Consider the following 17,616-nt stretch of genomic DNA (forward strand, 5'->3'; position numbering starts at 1 on the left):
GCATGTTCCAATGTCTTTAAACTATTATTTATTATAGTTACATAAGTTTTAAAGGAAAGAAAAAGCCAAAAAGCAATATTGCATTTGCATTTACACTTCTGTTCAAATGAAAAAGAGAGCTGGGGTTAACGGAGTTCATTTCATATACACATTTGCACTAGACATCCAGTAGAATCTTTTAAAAAAAGATTGATATGCTTGGGATAGAGTCTGGAGGCTTTAATTTTCAATACACACAAACAGAGAACACCGACTTTCTCTTGAACGTTTTGCAGCAGAAGTCTATATTTTCAAACTAATAGAATTTCTTATACTGAAATCCTGTAAATATGTAACACATTCAAGAATGTGGCATTAACACCAGAACACCAGAATGATTTGTCTTTGAGACAGTTCACTGCTTGTATATACGTCATGGGTGACGGGTGTAAATGTTCATGGCTGAACAGATTCTTTCCCAGTAACACATGCCATGATTTCAAAGATAAAAGTCACAACATGCACAGTCATGATTGCATTTCCTGTTCCCTGAATGATTTCTTTACAGGACAACGTGTTGGTTTGACAATTAAGGGAATGTCAGAATTGTTGTGGGAGAGAAATACCTTGGTATAGAATTTTGATTTAAATTTAGAATTTAGAATAACTGTAAGGATGGGACAGTGGCACAGAGGTTAGCATTGCTGACTCACTGCGCTGGAGTTCTGGGTTCAGTTCTGGACCTGGGCTGCTATCTGTGTGGAGTTCATATGTTCTCCCCATGTTTGCATGTGTTTCCTCCAGGAGTTCTGGCTTCCTCTCACAGTCCAAAGAAACTGGAAGGTCAATTGGCTTCTGGGAAAACTGGTGTGTGTGTGTGTGTGTGTAATTGACCCCCTAATGCACACTTGAATACAAGCTTATTGCATAATGAGATCATGTTAGGGAAATTAGGGATGTTATTCATTGACCCTTAGCTACGGTATTTCAACTATCATTTAGGATGGGAGCTGTACCCACAGACTGAAGGATTGCAAATATAATCACGGTTCATAAAACAGGGGAAGGAAATAAGCAAAGTTCAGTACAGTGAAATTAGAAGAATACTTACAAAACAACATTTTAAGAAATAAGCAACTTTTAAATGGGAAGTAGTGTTTAAATAACTTACTAGAACTGTTTGAACAAGCAATATGGACTACGTTGCAGATATCCAGAAAGCTTTGATAAGGTCCCTCATGAAAATTAATAACCATAGGAGTACATGGATCAATGAACAGGTAGAAAGTATATTATGTTAAAGGGCATAAACATTATTTGGGTAGATCTGATCTACCAGATTTAGATTTTGGTATAATCAGTTAAGTACTGTAATCAGGTCTGCGTGTGATAGAAATGTAGGGGGAGTGGCAAATCCAGAAAGAGCTGGAAGGGAATTCCAAGATGACAAAATCATGGATTGGGCGGACACTTGGCAAATGAAATTCGTGCGTGCAATGCCTTCGCACAGGAAGTTTTTTTGCATGGATGATTTTGTACAAGACGTCACACTCAGGTGGAATCTGGGTTTGGATTTTCTATGTCCTCATCAAGGCTATACAGGAAAGTGATAAAAAGCAAACCGAATGTTGGGTTTATAGAACAATATTTTGAACTAAAATCAAGGAAGGTTATGTTAAATTTTTCCAATGTGATAGTAAGACCTTATTTGGAATATTGTGATTGGTTTTGACCAGCATACAACAAAAAGGGATTATAGCATTGTTAAGAGTTTAAGGAAAAGTAGCATGAAACATTCTTGGTCTCAGGATTCTGTTGTATTAGCCTTTCTTATATTCTAACATCTAGAAGATGTTACAGCCAACCACAGTCCACCAATGGGGAGATTCCGAATCATGAAACTTAACCTTTGATTGAAACAGCATTGTGCTTGATCATGACCACCTTCAGAAATACCAGGTCATGCCAAGTGACTGATGACAGTTGAACAGCATGGCTTGACCTCACTTCCTGCCCTTCCTGTAGGCTCGTCTTGACGTGATTAGTGGCACAGCACTTGTTCTTATGCTGCTTGTGTAATAACAGCTTCCCTGAGAGCTGAGAATGTGACAGTCATGTCATGGATGCCCTACAAACAAGAGTTGAGTCCTGTTGGACATTTGTTGGTTTAAACTTGGATGACATGGAATCTAGGGCTCAGAGACCAGTGGACAGGCACATGCTTGTCTGGGCTCTAGGAGAGGAATGGGACCTGCCAACTAGTGCAAAGCATACATTGCAAATGAACAGACTGCATTGCTTTCAATTGTGGACACACACACTATCCTAACACTTTCACGGTAAAATCCCTGTTGATGACAAAGTGTCAATCTTCTGTATAGTTAATTAGCAGGATGATAAATTTTTATGTCACGTGTGTTCAATAAAGTGTCAGTTCTCCTGCTGCAAAAGCATTTCCTGATAACTTGGTAAGTTTTTGTTTCAGGCGCAGCACAGTATATACTTACAAAAGTCTCAGATTCTGTGATAGTTGTCTACTGATATGTTAGGAATATAACTTAGTAAATGTATAAAATAATTATGGTACAATTGTAAAATACTATTTAATTGCCATTTCATGTGGAAAATTTTAGTTTTTTTTTAGGTCACAAGATCTAGTGATGATGCAAGCAATGAACAAATGAACACACAGCGCAGGAACATCATCACATTTCTGTTCTGACATGAAAGAGTTGCCACAGTGCCTGTCTTGTCTGAGAAGAGGAAGTGAGAGTAACTACTGTATTATTTAAAAAAAGGCAACAGGATTTATTTACAGAATGTATCTGTAGTATTTAATGGAAAAAAGTTACCACAGTAAGATGTGTAGTTTTTTCCAGGAAAAAAAAAAATCAATCCTCTGTACAGATACCAAACCAGATACCATTATACTGAGCGATCACACTACCAGAGTTCCATAATTATTTCTCTGCCTGTCCAAGGATGTAGAGTTGTGAGGCTCTTGAGAAAGAGATTGCAGCTCCAGTGTCCAGACCTTGTGGCACACCTGACACCTGCTGTGGATGGATCATGCTCTCTCCCTGCCTCTCCAGCGCTGCTGCTGTGAGGGTGATGATGCCCCTCTCCTCTCACCTGCACTGCACTTCTGCTTGGTTCACCACCGGAGCTCCTGCCAGCTTTTCAGTACCCAATATCGCAGTCCTGCTGGTAACACTGCCAACCTTGAAACTCTCTGATACAGGGGACTATCTGGCTTCTAAGGCAGTTAAACATAGCCAGTAGAGGTGTATCTCAAATAAGCACTCTTTAATTATCAGTTCCCTCCATCAAAAGGACTCTCAGCAATCAAATTTTGGAAATCAGACTCCTGGCACACGAGCATCCTCTTGTTCATGCATTGAACACTAATTTCCAGAGGGTGGAGAGCCTAAATGAAAATGCTTCATATGTTTGTGCTGTTCCAGCCCTTCACCTGCAGTATGACCTGCAGAAGTCGATCGATGCACAGGGGGAGCATTATTGTCGTATTACATCTCCTCAGCTATGGACATTTTGAATTTTGCAGTTCATTTTGTTTCATGGCACCCATCTTAGCATCATCCTCATAATTTCAATTATGAACTTTTTCTTTCAATTAAGCTCTTTTACTTATTTTATCTTTTACATTTACTTTGTATAACATGTTGCAGAAGACATGAAAAAGGGACTTTTTTCATCTTCAAACTAAGTAAGGTCTGGTTTGTGCCGGGTGCACACTTGGGACTTTCCAGGCAAATTATTTGACAACAGCACCTCCTGGAGTCCTTTCTCAGAAGTGTTACCTGACCTCTGCATAACAGATTTTTTCATTGATGTAATGAGCCCATCTCTTTCAAGCCCCCAGGGGGCACTTGTAAATTCAGAAGTTCCAAAAAAATAATGAAATAATTTTATTACACATCACTAATCAATAATAAATAATCCATTATTCTAAGCTAAGACACAAAGCTATATACAAATATAGAGTTTTTTTAACAATGGTAACAGCTAAGGTGCCTGTACAACTCTGTTTTCTGCAAAGATGGTGAAAAAAACTATATGGGGCTATGACGTGTCTCAATTATACTCTGCAGCTCATCTGCAGCTTTGTTCAGGTTCATCTTTCTTAACTGTTTAATTAGAACAGGAAAGGCACTGGCAAGCCCTTGCCTCTGATTCCACTCCTTCAATAGATTAACACCTTGCTCTCTCACGTCGTGTGGGTTGTTTAACATGATCATTTCCACCCTAGCCAGAGTTATTCCGCTCTCCGATGCCAGCTGCTTAATGTATTTCAGTTCAACTCTGTCAGCAATCTCGTACAAGAATGGCTCCAGGTTAACACCTGCAAAAATATATATAATCATATAATTTGCAGCTAATACATATTTCTACAGTAATCCCAAGAGAAGCTAATGATGGCCCAATAGAACTTGGAATATTCCATGTTGACTTAGATATGATTTCTTGTGGAGTATTTTGGTGTTTGAACCTAAGACAGGTTATAAACAAGATGCCATTCAGTTCATCTATTGTAGATTGTTTCTTAGTAGCTAACTGATCCAAGGATCTTTATACAGATCTCTGTATAAAGATCTGCAGTTCTCAGTTTTAAATTCCTGCTCAATTCCTATCCTGTTTTCTGCACCAAGAAGCCAAGAAAAGCAAGAGCAGAAAACAGGGCTCCCCTCACCTTGCATTATTTGTCTTAATATGATAAGCAAAATATGACAACCACAATGGTGACCAGATCGAAGTATCTGAAAACCCTTTCAAATACTTCTTATGAAAGAAATCTTTATTTCATTTCATCAGCAATCCAAGGCTTTGAAGTTTGGATGTGAATATTTGATCAAATATTTTAACCCTGCAGTTGGGCTTTGAGAAATATGGCCCATCATGCAAACCTGTTCTTTTCAACAACAAAATGCCAAAATTTACTCTAAACCTGGTATTATTCTAATTTCTTCACACTGTTAAACTAAGTCAGTAGGGATTTGTTAAGAAACCTTCTAAACTGTTTGCAGTTTCTATCTCTTTTTGTACACGTAGGACTCAGCTGTGCAGAATGTTGTAGCATGAAAAGAACTAGTTACTCTAAAGGCTACCACAAGGGGGAGAAGGACTATATAAATACTCTTCAGCTGGTTCAGTTCAGTTAATTTCAGAATATGCCTTCGATTTGAGTCAATGTTAAAAATCAGACCATGCTGGTGCCACTTCTAAATAACACATTTTTAAAAAATGCAAACTACAAACTTTATAGATGTAACTTAAATGCAAAACTTAAGTACCTGGTTCTGGTGCTTTCAGGAGATTCTGTGAAACAAAAATGAAACCAAGGATTAAAAAAGGTTGTTTCCGATTACAGAACCTCTACAGCTTCTAAACATAAGCAGATTTACAGTATAAGATGCATCAGAAAACAGCTAAGATATGAGGCTATACAAGACCATTTCACACTTTTTATCAGGGCAAGAGCCCCACAAGTGATAGAAAAAACAAAAAATGTGGTAACAACATTAACCATTGTACATAGTGCACATTGTTTGTGTGCTTTTTATGGTTTAACCTTAGTTTTTCTGTGGTATTTAGTGGATTTAATTGTACTTAACGATACCGGGCCATGATGAATGACAGAAAAAAGCATTAGAATCAGATCACTTCCTATTACCAGCAACCCAATAAGTTAGATGGGCCAAATGTTATTACACTATTATCATGGTATGACATGATATCCCCAAGGCACAGTTTAGTACAGCACCACAGCAAAAACATGGTAAAGACACAAAATTATTTCCATCACTGTAAATTTACCATGCTAAAGTTTTATGAAAGAAAACCTACATGATAGCTCCAAGACCATACAAATAATTAAAGAACTGTAAACAAGATCATTTTGAAAACAAAGACCTAAAAATTGAATTAAATACCACTTTATTTTCTGGTTCCGTGTTCTGATGTTCCCTTTTGTTGTGATTACCTATTAAACAAATAAAACAAGAATATCACCTAAATCGAAGCGTTTCATTTTACATTGCTGTGAATAACGATTTCTTATATTTGTGCTGTGCTTATATTTGCAGTCTGGGATCTTAATGTTTTAGACAGCGGATCAAGTACAGAATTAAGGGAGAAATCTATGATGCCCAGACTGTACCAGCTCAGAGTGAAGTCTGGCTAGGACAGCACAATTAATTAATTAAAATCTGTACTCCTACTAGCAGTATAAAGGGATCTTGAATGCTTTAATGACCAAGTCCTCTTGACTTTAGGTTAAGGTCTCATCTAAAAGACTGCAACTCCTGCCTGGGCATTGGTTTGGAAATTCTGGTCCAGAGGAAACAGCACCATCTACTGGTCCATGAACATCATTTACAGCAACAACTTAGTTATGAGGTCTCCCATCCCAGTATTGAACAGTCCCAGGCTTCTTAGCCTTGGAGCTCTAATGAGGTCAGATTATAAAGTAGTTGTAATCTCAAATTCAATGGTACATTTTTTTAAATGAATTCATTTATCTGTATACTCACCAAAACAGCATAGTCTCTTCTTCCACATAATTCCAATACCAATAACTATTAAAAGCAGTAATATACATGTAATTATAACTGGAGCAATCACCGAAGTCGAACCTGCAACTGAAATCAGAAATTAAAGTAATCAACAGTGCTCTTCCTTGTTACGCTTCCATTTTACAATTGTTGTTGCGCTGGAGTATTTACTGTATGTTCCTGGATAACAGTATCAAGTTCTCCTTGCTGAATTTGTTCTATTGTTAAGGACACACAAGTTTTCTAAAAAAGACTAGTCTAGCTAGGGGCCTCCAGTTAATTTTACAAGTCATCTCTTTTAAATGTTTTAAGGATACCTGAATCAAGCAAATAATGTGTTCAATTAAGTCCCAAAATATGTCTAAATTACTTAATTTAACAATCTGACCATTTAATGAATCAGAATAGAATGCATACTACTGTATATCATCAGAAATTGGTAATTTAATGTTGATCCGCAAAATCTGCTGTGCTGGGTTTCTCCAGGAACAAGACTGGAAACCCCATGGCTGGCAGAGGAATCCTTCTCCGTTGGGCCCCTGAGCAAGGCCCTTGACCCCAGTTGCTCCAGGGGCACTGTATAAATGGCTAACCCTGCGCTGTGACCCCAAGCTTCTCTCTCCCTGCCTGTGTGGCTCATGGAGAGCAAGCTGGGGTAAGCAGAAATACAAATTCCTAATGCAAGAAATTGTATATGGCTAATACAGTGATCTTATCTTTCATGAATATCAAAAGGTAAAGGTCATCTAATGGTTGAAATGACTACCACTCTGACTCCGTTTCAGCTCTTAAATAGACCCTTAAGGCCTGAAAAGACATTTTGTGCTAAAAAAAAAAAAGAATCACTTCTATCATAAAAATGAATTAATTTGCAGCTCACACACATTTGCTATTTTAAAATTGTCCTTCATAGTTTAAACTCACAAAAGAGGCACATTATGTACAGGATACAACTGAATAGAGATGGAAGTAATATTTCCTGTGTCACTTATCTGTACAACCTTTAACTAGTACATTGACACAGAAAGGGCAGGTGGGAATGGTGTTTTGGGATATGATTTGATATGAAACACTTTTACTGGGCAATCTCTGTCTGTGAAACAGAGAATACTTTCCAGAAACAAGCTAGTTAAGAATCAAACCTTTGCCAAGATAAATATTATTTTGTTTCCACAAACAAACCGATCATAGGTGTACTGCAACTAACAGAACAGTAGCTCAGTGTTATTTAAAAAGGGAGAGTAAGAAAATATATAACAGGAATTAACTCAAATTAACAGATAATAAATTGCAATTTCTCTGTAAGTGCAAAAAAACTTTACCTTGTTCTTCACAGACTGTATCGTTAGTTCTTGTACATTCTTGGGCAACATGGCGTTCACAACTTAAAAAAGGAATGTTACAGGATTATGATCACAACTGGCCAAGAGGATGAGCAGAAACAACTGCAACACAAGTGTATATGTTCTGCAATGTGTAAATGATGAGGGTAAAAACAATATCCTGAAAAGGTGGATGTAAGAGTTTAAGAAAGCTATATCTTGTTTGAAACCAATTAATGCTTTTTGACAGTAGCTCATCGATGTAAGGATCTCATCCAAAGAAGTCAGGGTATTGGTACAGGGCTTTGACAACATGGCTGGATATCTTGTTCCAGACATCCCTTGCGGTGCCCCCAGTTCTCCTTCTTATGGAATATACAGTGCCTTCAGAAAATTAAGGCAAGTTAGATGAAGAGCATCAGTGGACAGCAATTTTCAGGTCATACCACAGATTGTCAATTGGATTCAAGTCTGGGCTCTGGCTGGGCCATTCCATAATACTAACCTTTTTTTCCAAGCCATTCCTTGATAGTTTTTGATGTGTGCTTTGGGTCATTTCCTGCTGGAAAATGAATCTCAGCCCTAAATGCAGATCTCTGGCTGACTGAAACAGGTTCTCCTCAAGGATTTGCCTGTATTTGGCTCCATCCATGTTGCCCCTGATGGCAACAAGCTTTCCAGTTCCTCCTGCTGAAAAGCAACCCCAGAGCATGATGCTGCCACCACCATGCTTGACAGTAGGGATGGTGTTACCTGGGTGTTAGGTTGTATTTGGTTTTTGCCAAATATAGCGCTTTGCTTTCAGGCCAAAGAGCTCAGCTTTGGTCTCATCAGACTACAACATTTTCTTCCTAAAGGTTTCAGGTTTTGTCATATGGCTTCTAGCAAACTCCAGGCGTGACTTTATGTTGGCCTTTCTCAGAAGTGGCTTCCTTCTAGCCACTCTCCCAAAGAGACCGAATCTGTGAACTGATTGTTGATGTCCGGACAGTTTCTCCCATTTCAGCCAAAGAGCCCTGTCAGTGTTGTAGCTGGCCTCTTGGTCTCTTCTCTGACAATTGCCCTTCTTGTCCGGTTGCTCAATTTGGTAGGACAGCCTGATCTTAGTAGTGTCTGGGTTGTGGCATGTTTTTTCCATTTTGTTATGATGGACTTCACAGTGCCCCTAGGAAGGTTCAAAGCTTTGCCAATCTTTTTATGACCTTCTCCAGCTTTTTTCCTCCTAACAACTTCTTCTCAAAGTTTCACAGGCGGCTCTTTGATCTTAACAATAGCAGGACTGATCTGATCTGCTTTTTTAGCTGTGAGGCCTCACAAAGTCAGTGATATTTATTGTGCAATCAAGCTATTGAACACAGGTGGATTAGAAATGAACACAGGTGTACCTTGTTAATGTATTTAGTGCGATACCTCTCAAAATAATTGAATACCTCACCCAACTTAGGTTGTTAAAACAAAGGGGGTGAATACGTATCAATTAAGTAATCTCCATATTTTAATTTTTTATATAATTCTGAAGACATCTAAATGCTTTATTTCATTTTAACATTAAAGAGAATTATTTCTACAGGAGTGGAAACAATTCCCATTTAAATATGCTTTAATTTGACTTTGCAACACAGCAGAATGAGAAATAATCAGTGGGGGGTGAATACTTTCTGAAGGCACAGTACATTCTTTGTACAATTATTACATTTCCCTCTTGCTGAAATGTGTGCCAGAATGCAGAAGAGTGCATTTATTTTTTTGGAAATTACATGCTTCTGTTTCCACATGTTTCCAGGATTCTTGATATCACTACAGAAAATGATCAAGTCCATTATACGTTATGTGTGGGTTACATTATTTTCAGGATACATGGATCCATGGAAACATTAATAACATTCTAAACAATGTCGATAATATAAAAACTAAAACAATGTTCCCAATCCACTAGTATTCTAAGCATGAGTATTTAAATAAATATTCTGGACAACATTTGCAATCAACTGCTTTTAAATATGCAAACATCTTCACATTGGTGGAGTCACACAAGAAAATAATTCTTATGATTGATGCTGACATTTAAATTACACACATACATATAGAGCAAATGTCAATATCAATTCACACTTACGTTTTACAACGGTGACACTGTTTACAAGGTGGACTGGGACAGAATGAATATTTTTTACATCTGCACTTCCTGTTCTGAGTTTTAGTACACTGTGACTCCTCTTCCAGTAAAGCTACAATGAAAATCCATTAGTGAAAGTTACGGTCAGAAAACAATTAGCAAAGTTATTGTTATAGCAATAATAAAATAAAACATCTGTACACAGAGTGCAGCATGGTGGTGCAATAAGTAGCATGGCTGCCTTGCAGCACTGGGGCCATGGTCTCAATTCGGGACCTGGGGTGCTATCTGTGCGGCGTTTGTATGTTCTCCTAGCTCGTCTAGGTTTCCTCCAAGAGCTCCGGCTTCCTCTCATAGTCCAAAGACATACTGGTAGGTCAATTGGCTTCTGGGAAAACTGGCCCTAAGTGTGAGTGTGCCCTTGTTGTTATTTGTGTCTGTGTGTCTGCCCTGCAATGGACTGGCTTCCTGTCCAGGGTGTACTCTGAAAAATGTATAGATCTACGAGCAGGTCGAATGCATACCACAACTTCCACTTAACTGGATCTATTAATGAGACGTACTCTCTTTCCCTGCAGAACTCTGAATGAAAGTATCATGTTAAAGTCTGATGGAGAGGCAGTCTTAGAAAAACAGAGGTCTATGCAGCCTAAAATTATGGATGGGTCTGAACTCAGGGCAGATACAACCATTATTTTAATGACTCACAACACACAAGAAGAAACCCAATACATTATGAAGGCTATAGACAGCACAGTGCTGTTAGCGCTTCATATGGATGACCCCAGATAATGTGGACACATACCAGCTGCCTCGCATTTGTCACAGTTTGAACATTTTTCACCGATGTGTTCATCCTCCATGTACGTGTCCTCTGGGCAGGGCTCACATTCATTTTTTATGTTGTTGAATTGTTCACCTAGATAAAAAAATAAAATACAACTTTAATCCAAGCGAATCATTCAGACTGACCTCTAATACATATGCTGCTGTCTTAGAGACTTGAGTACATTCACTAATTCAGTGAAAATTCTAGGAGATTTATGAAGTCAGTTAGCTCCATACTTGTGAACAGTTAGGAGTTCATTACTGACACAGCAAGACATTGATTACTGTAGGCAAGGGAAGGCAACAGAGTTGGATCCTTAGATGTTATTATTCAGATTATTGTTCTTTTTTCCAACTCAAATTTTAATTGCCTGTAAAATCCAACACCCCACACAAGAACCCATTAAATCTAGGGGACTTCAAAGGACCATAAGAAGCTGAGTCAGTAAACGTTGCACATGCAGGCTGCGTGCTTGTTTTAAAAAAATTAGGAATTCTGAAGACTTTTGTTCTCTGAACCTGAACACCAGAGAAGTCCTAATCCTGGTGGGCCTCATTATACCTCTCATGATACAGTTTATTTCTAACAAAGTGTTTTGAAGCATTGCTTGGCTGCCATCTTGGATTTGAAAAAAAAACAGCTTGTTGAACTGCTTCAACTCCTAAACTTTGAATAAAGTGAAACCTGGCACACATAAAGTAGGTTGTGTAGTCCATCAGTTTTGTTTTGTTTTTATTTCACGACAAAAAGCTATCTAAAACACAGGCACAGGTCATTTCATATATTGCAGTATATCTTAATGTTACAGTGTGACAGACTTATAGGAACTCCATGTAGTTCCAGAGCTCACACAAATCTACAGTGGCAGAGGAAATTAAACTACTCTGTCACATAGTGTGGTTCTTATATTCCGTAATTCAAGAGTTTCGCACAATTTATAAAACTCTTCTCTATAAAAAACAAATGAAAAAGACTCTACATCTTGTTAGATGGTGTTACCTCTTGGCCATGGTTAAGTTTCAGGACAGGTCAAAAGTCAGATGATTGGGCCTCTTACAACAGGCTCTTAGAGGCACAACAGCTGAGTAGCTTGTTTATCACATGTGATTCGTAGTTCTGGAAAGTTACTGTGTAGTCATCCACCTAATGTTGGCTGGACTTAGTTTTAGTTGCTCTTGTTCTACGTGAAGTTAATAAATGTTAATATAAGCAATGTTGGTTACTTGCCTGTGATTTAAGACTGGCTGAGCAGAATAAAATAAACCCTGTACCACAGCAAAAAGGTCCCTCACTTTATTGAGGGTGACTGAGTAGGATTGTATTATGTAAAATTAAATATTTAATAGGAGAGGTGGTTAGTTAGATTAAGCAGAATTAATTATTTGATTGTCTCATTGTTTATCAGAGTGACAATATGGAAAATAATTTGTGCGTGTGTTACGCTCTGTGTAGTATGTGTGTTGTGCGCTATTGATTGTGTCGTCCTCTTTATCAAACCCCTCCCCCCCCCTCTTTTACATAATGTTTTTTTAGCTGTAAATGGGCTGTAATAAATGTAACTGTAGAGCTGATTTTGTCAGGGTACATTACATTCCTTTTTTACTTATTTAAATTACATAGAGCTAATATTTTACTGTTATGTAGCAAAGATTTTTTTCTGTATCTTTGAAGAACACACTGAGGGTGTTTTAGTAATCTAAAAAGCCAAAAAGGCTTCACTTTACCTAGTATTTGTTTTGCTGTCTGAGACTTTAAAAAAAAAAAAGTTCAATAAACGATGGGTGGGTAAGCTGTCTGAAACATGAAAGTATATTGCCAAAACTGAGTATATCTCATGGTTTCCCACAGTTGTATACAAGCCAGGTGGGCTGCTTGGACAAACAAATGCACGAAGGCCAACAAAATGCTGTTTGGTAGTAATACACTGCAAGTGCAAGATCATCTGCCAGCCAGCAGCCATGATGTTAGCATCATCACTCAAGCCTCACACATTGGGACCAAATCTCACAGTCTCATGCCTTGGTCTAAAAATCTCACGCATTACCATCAAGTCTAGATTGATTAAAAAAATAAGCAATGAACTTAACATTTTTAAATTGCTGTAGAGACTTACAAGTCTGTTAAATACGTGTTTTTTGTATGTGAATAAAAGAAATCATCAATACAAATAATCCGCAATCAGAATCTTCTATGGAAAATCTCATGCATTAGGGTGCTGGGCCCTTCAGAGCTATCTCAGTAAACAACATACAAAAAAGTGCAGGATTTCCTCATAGCTGAATCATTGAGTCACAGATGAGTACCTTTTGTTGGTTGTGAAATATGGTGAGAAACATCATCTCTCAAGCCAATGCATTTTCTAGTAAAGGAAGACTTATTGCCTCAATGAGAGCGAAATAATAAACAGAGCCTCATTAGCCAAAAGAACACAATGACGGTTTGATGCAAACAGAAAATAGCAAAAAGCAACGCATTTCAAGCACACATTTCTTCCTCAGGCAGCATCATGGGTAGCCTACATCATTGATGAATCCTATTTAAACAAACTAGTTGTTGTGTTTAAATAATATCTTATTCAGGATAACATTGTTCAATTACAACAATAAGAAACAAGCTAGTGAGCAAGCTAGTACATTACTCTAGCTGTGACATACAGTACTGTAGCTAGGTGGCTGGTGAGAGGGTTAATGTAACAAGATCTGCCTGAAATCAAAACAAAATGCAGTATTCTTTTTCTTCATGTAACTGAAATCGCTAAAAAAACAAACAAAAATATCGAGCCTCCCGTCAAACACTTCTAGTCAATAGACAGATGGCTCTGCTGACGACTGCTGTGACATGATCTTCAACCAGTGATGCGCCCACTAAAGTACAGCAGCTTAGAGGCACAGCAAGATAGACACAAACATCACGTCTCTAGGTTCAATTCCAAATAGCTGAGTGACCCAAAATGTAGCCGACAGCTGTACAATACAGAACGCGGTAAGTGCTTAATTGTTTTTTATGTCATCCACAGGTTTGCAGACTAGGAGGTCAATCTGAGAGGCAATTTATTATGACCCCCTCCGCTAATTATAGGCAGGATTTATTTGACGCACATACTAAGTCAGATCGTCACAAATACCTCAATTTGTGGAATGCAATAATATGAATTACCTCATGCCAAAGCAGCAGAATTAAGTATTCCAACTACTTCTGTTAAATGATGTTAAATTTATATCCTAACGAACTGTACCCTCAAATAATTTAAGCAGCTAGTAGTTTTCATTAGTTGATTTATTTACAGCTATGAATTCCTCAACTTAAGAGCCTTTGTCCTGTTTAATACCTATTTCCATGTGTGTCTATTACAGATGCCTTTGACCCAGTTCTGAACACTAGGCCCTCACTGGCACATTTAAACACCTCTGCTTGCTTATTAGATGATCATTTCTCACATTTTGTTAGAAACTGACATATTTTATGCCAATTTTTTCAAATGGATAATTATTTCTCTTAGATCGACCAAAGGTTCAAATACCGATCCCACCACACTATGTATGAAATGTTACAAATGCCAGACGCTGTGGAGGAGCCCATTACTAAAGTACACAAGTCATTAAAGGTCCCAGGACTTGTCAATGATTGAACAGCTGGAATTTACTTTCTGTAAATTAAATTATCTGACATGAGAGCAAAAAATTATTTAAAAAAAATATTTAAAAAAACATTTTTACATTAATTATGTAACAACTGATATTTTGCCACTCAGGACACGTTACAGCAGGATATCAGGAAATGTACAATGAAGTGGACCAGCTCCATGCCAGCCTGTCTCTGCTGTCTGCTAATGCTCTCACCATCCCAGTCTCGTGTTAACTGTGAGAGGGATTCCTCTGCAATGAGACTGTACATTGATATGAAGGAATAAACTGCTTTGATAATGACAGACCTGTGAAACAGACTCCAGAGGAAGTCGGATAAAAGGTCACCAGTGTCAAACTTCAGCTTTCCAAGGGCCCTGGAGTGGTTCTTTCAGAAACCTAGGAGAACTGCTTGCTCTCGTGTTTACCATAAGTAATAGTGTGGTTAAAGACTGAAAGAGTATGTTCAGTATTGGGTGATGAAATTTTGAAGGAAATTAGGCTTTTTAAGCAATTCATATATTGATTTAATTATAATGTTTAACTTTTATTTATGTCAAATTATTCTATGCTATTATTTCTGTACACTGTGCGCTATACTACTGTAAATGTAAGTGTGCGGTTTAGTTACGTTGTGTTCATTCCTTTTCCGCCTCGACAAACAACCATTACCGCAGACCACCTATTCACACTTCTGCACGGAGTCTGGCTGTGGCACTTTATTATGTCATCTGCGGATCGATAACCACCAAGAAAATCCCTTTTCATTGCAGGAACACCACTTCACAATGCAGCCAGCGCCCCTGTGACATTGGTACTTAAACAGTAACATCTTCACAATAACTTTTACAGGCCCGTGACATCTTGGAATCAGGCAGAATCAATTTTAGAATCAAGAGAGCAAACAAAGCAGATTCAAGAATTTCCGTTTCATCTGTTTTCTTACCCTTAGAGCATCTGATCTCGACGGGTTGCTCTTTATTCCGGTTACTACCATCTTGTCTCCGAAATCGATGGTTGGGCCCGGCGGTCCTCTCGGCCCAGCAAGGTGCACAGCACTGTACAGAACAGAGAGAGATACTGTATGAATTGTTATTCCGCATCAAATAGATTTCCTCTTGTCGTGATAACAGCGGTCATAATGCTACGAATCTCCGGTAAGGAGCACACAAATGATCTTATTCTCTAGTATCATATTACAAACTGTTAACAAGCCCATACATGCCTCGGTATAGTATTTTTACATAGCAAGTATAACGAAAAGTATGGTACTGATTTATTTACAAGAACTTATGAGACAAATCACTGTAATATATAAAATCGGGAAATGTTATTTTATTAAATCGTTATTAAAACAGTTTGAAATCTAGTAAATGTTAACGCCCAGTAGTGGCAAATTAAAACGAAAGTAAAATGCTTTCCAGTAAGAGCATTTGTAATATTTGAACAAGTTAAAATTGTGACAACGTCAACACTATTGTCATTTTTTTCTGCTACCTTAGTTTAAAAACAATCTGAAATCACCCTTAGAATGAAATTAAAAAGTTTCTCAAATTAAAACCCAGTCATTATACGTACCTGACTTTTTAAGAGAACGAAAAAAAAATCAGCTGAACCAAAGTTGAAACTAATGATCTAAAACCATTATTTTAATAAAATGTATCCAGCCTGCCAAACATACTGAACAGTTGCTGTACAGTATAATATTAATAAATATTATCGTCATTATCATAAAAACAAGAAAATACAGCGCCTGAACAAAAGTCAGGTAAGTGAGGTAAAGTCAGCCTAGTGAGGTAATAAATAGTCCAGATACAGTCTTGGATTTAAAACTCACCAAAGTGCAGAAAAACAGCAGAGTAAATTTGCTCACGATGATTTTCTTCATGTTTCAAACATACGTTTAGACCTGGCCGCTGTCAGAGTCGTTCTTCCTGTTTTCAGTACACTTCAGCGTGTGCAACCCCACAGTCCGCGATTGGTTAAAACTGCTGTAATTTTGCTTTTCGTAGACGGGACTTTCTATGCACAAACAAGGCTCAACGAGGACTCAACTTTGCACTTTCTCTTTCGAAACACAAAGTAAAACTTTGCAGACATTTTGAAAACTCCCGTTCATTCCCCGCTACAAAAACACTACATTCCCAATACTAAAGATATGATTTAATAATAATACTATGTACTGTATTGTGATAAATTTAAGAAGTGCAGAGTACAAGCTGTAGAGATGCCTACCAAGGTATCTCCCTTCGTGAATGACATTTTAGTTCTCAAGTGGGACATTGTATAAATATACAAATACTGCATCTTGAAGATAATTTAGTGTTTAGTGTTTGTCCAAACTAGTTTTACTATATTAATAACAGCATAGCACAGCCAGGCCAAGATGCAAAAAAAAAAAATCAAATCAAAGTTTATTTATCAAATGCACAACAATATGGCATGCAGCAATAGTTGCTGGCAATGAAATGTCTTTTCTGCAAGCTCACAAAAATCACAAGAATCACAAAATTCACAAAAACACAAAAATCACAAAATTGAGGTTACGTTTTTTGAAATTGAATAAAACTCAATATGAGTAGAGCTGCTATGTGTCCATGGTGTATTTAATATATACATGTAGTGCAGTTATGCTGAATACAGTGAAAACTGTGTGTCCATATAGCCATTACAGGTGATTTGCTAAAGGAGCTGCAGGTTGGCTATTTAGCAGTCTTATTGCCTGGAGGTAGAAGCTGTTCCGTAGTCTGTTGGACTTGGACCGAATGCTTTGGTACCGTTTACCAGACGGTAGGAGGGAAAACAGTTTGTGACTGGGATGACTAGGGTCCTTGAGAATGGACCTGGCCTTCTTCAGACATCTACTGTAGCTGAGTAGATATCCTGGACGTTTGGTAGCTCACAACCGGTGATGAGCTGCACTGACTTCACCACCCACTGCAGTACTTTGCGATCCCGGGCAGAGCAGTTCCCATACCAGGCAGTGATGCAACCAGTCAGGATGTTCTCAATAGTGCACCTGTAGAAGTTGGCCTGGATATGTGACGGCATGCCAAACTTCTTTAGCCTGCGGAGAAAGAATAGGCGCTACCGTGCTGTCTTGACCACGATGTTGGTGTGGTGGGTCCAGGTTAAGTCCTCTGAGATGTTAACTTCCAGGAACTTAAAACTGCTG

The 17,616-nt window shown here is 38.0% G+C and overlaps 1 protein-coding gene across 1 annotated transcript; it reads right to left on the bottom strand.

The window, feature by feature from the left end:
- Positions 1-2,786: 2,786 nt before the first annotated feature.
- On the bottom strand, positions 2,787-16,409 carry fas (Fas cell surface death receptor). Its single transcript, XM_088917218.1, has 9 exons — positions 16,279-16,409; positions 15,388-15,499; positions 10,795-10,908; positions 9,990-10,101; positions 7,874-7,935; positions 6,531-6,638; positions 5,931-5,980; positions 5,292-5,316; positions 2,787-4,342 (listed from the first exon to the last, which is right to left on the bottom strand). Exons 1-9 carry the CDS (start codon positions 16,327-16,329, stop codon positions 4,053-4,055), a joined length of 924 nt encoding a protein of 307 aa, XP_088773344.1. The 5' UTR covers positions 16,330-16,409; the 3' UTR covers positions 2,787-4,052.
- Positions 16,410-17,616: the final 1,207 nt, after the last annotated feature.

Source organism: Atractosteus spatula, chromosome 5 (genome assembly GCF_055471065.1).
Source record: "Atractosteus spatula isolate fAtrSpa1 chromosome 5, fAtrSpa1.hap1, whole genome shotgun sequence".
In the NCBI taxonomy this organism is placed as follows: Eukaryota; Metazoa; Chordata; class Actinopteri; order Semionotiformes; family Lepisosteidae; genus Atractosteus; species Atractosteus spatula.

What these genes read in the sequence shown, in the direction of transcription:
- fas (XM_088917218.1), bottom strand. Translation starts at nt 16,329, where the DNA reads ATGAAGAAAATCATCGTGAGCAAATTTACTCTGCTGTTTTTCTGCACT. An exon ending in CGAGATCAGATGCTCTAAGG is followed by an intron (nt 10,909 to 15,387) that starts GTAAGAAAACAG and finishes TTTTTTATCTAG; the next exon opens with GTGAACAATTCAACAACATA. An exon ending in TACAGTCTGTGAAGAACAAG is followed by an intron (nt 6,639 to 7,873) that starts GTAAAGTTTTTT and finishes TTCTGATTTCAG; the next exon opens with TTGCAGGTTCGACTTCGGTG.